Below are 2,773 nucleotides of genomic sequence, written 5' to 3'. Positions count from 1 at the left end.
TCACAAAAGATGTAATATTGAGTGTTATCGAGTATCAACAAAACTATGTATTTTTGTTTGTGATTAAAGTAGTGTTTTGGATTTCTTACATCAAGTTGATTTTATCAAAAGGTTATAAAACGTATAAAGACTGTTTTTAATTATATTAAACTCCTACAGAACCCATCCACCCACTCACTCCTCGTCAGCCCATCTCCCCCACCCCACTCCCCCACTTTACGAATTCATATTCACTAGAAAATCCTCATACTTTACTCTTTACACTATTTTGAAAACAGCAGTCGAAGTGAGATTAAGGCTAGTCGTATATAATATCAATGAATCCATATATTTATTTTTGTCAATCCGATTAATGTCCTCATTCATTTCTAAAATAGGACAGAACTCAATCATGATTAGTCAGTTTAGTCAAATTAGCACGATAAAGCAAAGACAGTGAATGAATGTCTTCTTGTGAATAATATAGCATCAGTGTAATCCAGAGTCCACAAAACAAAACAAATAACCAAACCACAGAACCAACTTGAATGTAATTTTAAAAAATGAAGAATCTTTAATAACATTAGCTTATGTAAACGCAAATAGCCAGCTTTAGCATGGATGAAAACAATAAACATTAAAAATATAATACAACGCGGTTTTGATTTTCTTTGTTGTCTAGAATTATATTGACATATTTGTATTTCTGAACTTGCAGACTATAAAGAGAATCTGGAGGTAAAGAGAAAGATTTATGTGGTCTAGCTGCCAATTAACATGTCTGTATCTGGGCGAAGTTTCCCCTTCAGTGCCAGTTTCGGCACAAGCAACAGTTACAGTGAACAAGAGTGCACGCTACATCCCGGGAAGCCAATTACCATGGTATGTGTAACGTGTCAGGATGAACTGGTATGTCCCACTTGCATCAAGTCCGATCATCGGAAACACGAGTTCCTGGAGTTGGACGACGTTGTACAGGATCGTCAGAATCTCATATTCCAGCACCTTGACGTTTCTGAGAGCTCTCTCCTAAAACTGACCGACAACGTCGCCCAGGTTAATAAACGTTTAAGGGATTACAATGAGCAGGTGGATGACATCGTCCGTCAAATAAAGAGCCGAGGTGAGATAATCAAAAACAATGTGGACCGGGTCACTGAGGATCACATTCGAGAAGTAGAGCGAATCAGGCGAAAAAACGTTGACAAGCTAGCAAAGGTCGTCGACCAGTTGAAAAGACTTGAGACTGAAATTCTCAAATACAGCAAATCTGGCAAAAGCTTACCATTGTCAATGATAGATACGAGTCCAATTAGACAGGCTCTAGGCAAGAATGGAAATCGGCCACTGGCTAATGCATCTATACTGGAAGTTCCCAAATTTGTTCCAGGTGACTTCAATCTATTGGAGTTTCGCAATTTGTTTGGCGAACTTCGTAGAGAAGCAAAAAGTGTCATGGTTGTCACCAATAACCAGATGGAACAAGCCTACAGCTTTTTGTCCTCCAAAGACATCGGCTATCCAAACCCAGGCGCTGCTCTGGAATCACCCGTTCGGGTGTCGGAGCACGAGACGGAGGTCACCAACATCTGCCCCATCAACAATACGGAAGCATGGGTCGTATTGTGTGATACTGACGAGGTCAACCTCATGTCAACCATCAGCAAAAAACCTGTACAAGTCGTGACAACCAATGGTGTCGAGGTCATCGACGTAACAACTTCACCTGACAGAAGACGGACTCTCATGTGCTGCGCAGATAGAAGCATTAGAGAAATCAAGGGTATATACGGAAGGACGAAGGTCATTTTTTACACGGAGGCAGTGCCCTCTAGTCTGGTTGTCACGCGGGAAAACTTCATTATTGTGGCGTTCAAAACTGGAGGACTCATCATCAAGTTCGATTCGAGAGGGAACGTACTTCACAAAGTTCGGGGTTCTTTAGTGGGACGAATCGACTTTGATAACACCCCAAAACCAATGCGATTAAGACAGAATCCCCGGAATGGGGATTTGGTTTTATTCAACAGAGGCTCAGGATACGTGACAGTGATGGATAGTGAAATGCGCATACGATTTCACTCAGCCTGTGGTAAAAACCAGGTAACGGGACAGTTCGTGAAAAGAGGAGGGATCTCGCATTTCATGGTGGTCGATGCATGCTTTGACTCGCTTGGCAATATTTACGTTATTGATACACTTCGGTCTGCAATCTTGGTTCTGGACAAAAGAGGATCGATTCTAAGGACTGTGATGAACAGACAAGAGTACGTGCCGCGCCCCACGGCTATAGGTGTACAACCAGACGATCGCGTATGGCTTGGCTATGAGGATGGTACAGTGCAAACTCGGGAGGCCAACACGTTATAATATACATGAACGTTCACAAATCGACTTGTAAACAGTGATCCGGCAGGGACAATGTTAAGTGACATTTGTAAGATATTACGACAGAGGAGAGATGTTTAAAACTTTAAAACTGCCATGTATTCAGAATTGAAGTATGTTTTTATAACTCTTCCGTCGGTTTAAAGGCCTGTTCTGTTCAATATCTGCTGATTGCCCCATTTCATCATGTTTTTTTTTTTTTTTTTTTTTTGTTAAATGTGGTAAAGATATTGCAAAAACTCGTGATGCTACTGACTAGCAGTAAAGCGTCCGAAAGATAAACTATCAATTCCGAAAATTGAACAATGTTATCTTCGATTAAAACCAGCCACAGTATTATTTAATATGGAGATATCAATAAATACGCAGTGCTGATGAAAAATTGAATACCTGAAACATTCATGTT

The 2,773-nt window shown here is 40.6% G+C and overlaps 1 protein-coding gene across 1 annotated transcript; it reads left to right on the top strand.

The window, feature by feature from the left end:
• The first annotated feature begins 756 nt into the window (after positions 1 to 756).
• Positions 757 to 2,349, top strand: LOC132551102 (uncharacterized). Its single transcript, XM_060215209.1, has one exon. The coding sequence runs from the start codon at positions 757 to 759 to the stop codon at positions 2,347 to 2,349; it is 1,593 nt and encodes a 530-aa protein (XP_060071192.1).
• Positions 2,350 to 2,773: the final 424 nt, after the last annotated feature.

Source organism: Ylistrum balloti, unplaced genomic scaffold (assembly GCF_031769215.1).
Source record: "Ylistrum balloti isolate Yb309-2 unplaced genomic scaffold, AGI_CSIRO_Ybal_v1 Utg370176, whole genome shotgun sequence".
NCBI lineage: Eukaryota > Metazoa > Mollusca > Bivalvia > Pectinida > Pectinidae > Ylistrum > Ylistrum balloti.
Note: the sequence above shows the minus strand (reverse complement) of the source record. Positions and strands in the feature narration are given on the sequence as shown.

Excerpts from the sequence above, each read along its gene's own strand:
- LOC132551102 (XM_060215209.1), top strand. The coding sequence starts at position 757 with ATGTCTGTATCTGGGCGAAGTTTCCCCTTCAGTGCCAGTTTCGGCACA.